Source organism: Aplysia californica, unplaced genomic scaffold (assembly GCF_000002075.1).
Source record: "Aplysia californica isolate F4 #8 unplaced genomic scaffold, AplCal3.0 scaffold00003, whole genome shotgun sequence".
NCBI classification, from domain to species: domain Eukaryota; kingdom Metazoa; phylum Mollusca; class Gastropoda; order Aplysiida; family Aplysiidae; genus Aplysia; species Aplysia californica.
The window spans coordinates 1,909,381-1,910,682 of record NW_004797273.1 but is presented as its reverse complement, the minus strand read 5'-3'; the positions used below and the strand labels follow the sequence as shown (position 1 = coordinate 1,910,682).

General features: G+C 42.0%; 1 protein-coding gene across 1 annotated transcript in view; it reads left to right on the top strand.

Moving 5' to 3' along the window:
* LOC106011071 overlaps window positions 1-651 on the top strand; it is a 5,225-nt gene extending 4,574 nt beyond the window's left edge. The window contains exons 3-4 of the mRNA XM_013079408.1: window positions 130-378; window positions 642-651. Coding sequence (XP_012934862.1) covers window positions 130-378; window positions 642-651 — 259 coding nt within the window. The remainder of the gene's footprint in view (window positions 1-129; window positions 379-641) is intronic.
* The last annotated feature ends 651 nt before the right edge of the window (window positions 652-1,302 follow it).

Here is a 1,302-nt window from a genome sequence, read left to right as displayed (position 1 = left end):
ATCCATCCATCCATCCATCCATCCATCCATCCATCCATCCATCCATCCATCCATCTATCTATCTATCTATCTATCTATCTAATGGGATATAACATTCAGCTCATCCCTCCATCCTCCCCTCTCCCACAGCTGTGTATCCACCGACGGCCTGTACTCGTGCGAGTGTCATCAGAACTGGACTGGCATCTTCTGCGATGAGCCCTGCTCGGTGGACTGTGGTCAGCACGGCTACTGTGGTCGAGTAGACGAAAACAACACCATCGGCTGCATCTGCCACTGGAACTATACTGGACCTTTCTGCAAGGAGGAGAAACAGGTGGTCACCATCCGAACAGGTATGTGGGAATACAGCTCATCCGTTCTTCGTGTTTTACTATCGTATCCATATGACCTAGGGAACTCTGTGCCACCACTTTCCAAAGAAGAAATTTATTCGTTAATCCGATCCGTACGCTTTACATAGCAGTCTGTCAAAGTGATTTTTTTGAGAAATACTAAAAGTTTCAAAATGATTATCATACTAGAAGTGTTCTAAAATGTGAAGAATACAACCACGGGGGAACAAAATGACACCAGGAGGTATGGATAGGTTATCCGACTTTTTTGGCAGCTGTGAATTTTGTGTTTGTTTATTTTCTTAGCCTTGACTAAATATAACTTGATATCTCTTCTTCTTCCCTCTCACACCAAAGGGCTCGCTGTCAATACGTATATCTGCACCATAGCCCAATATAACATCTCGCTACCCCAGAATTACAAAGTTCTATCTGCTCATTACTTAGTTTTGAGAAACTTGACGTCAAAGATTCTGAGTTTCACATCATGTCAAACGTTTTTTCAAATGCAACTCTTTGAATATCCGGATAACGACTCCGAATAGTCTTACAATTTTGATAGAGCAGATAGAACGTTTGGTTTCTCACCTCATGGTCTTAGTAACACAAAACGGCCAAAAATGTCAGATAGAACTTTGTAATTCTGAGGTAGCGTGATGTTATATTGGGCTATGGTGCAGATGGAACTGATTCGAATCGCCAATTAGGTTTTCTTCAACTTTAGTTGTTAAGGGACTTTTCAAAGTTAGAGAATGGCGCTCATATGATCTTATGCGATGGTGAGCGCCGTAAAAGCTCTACTAAAACCCAAAAAAGTTAGAGAATGGGGAAGACACAGGATGTGGTGGGTACGGGGGGAGGGGGGAGGTGGTGGAAAAAAAGGCTGGATTTGGTATGCCCTTTTGCCAGTAAAATCCATTTAATAGGATAGTTGTCACAATTAAAATTCATATAATTCATCTGTGTC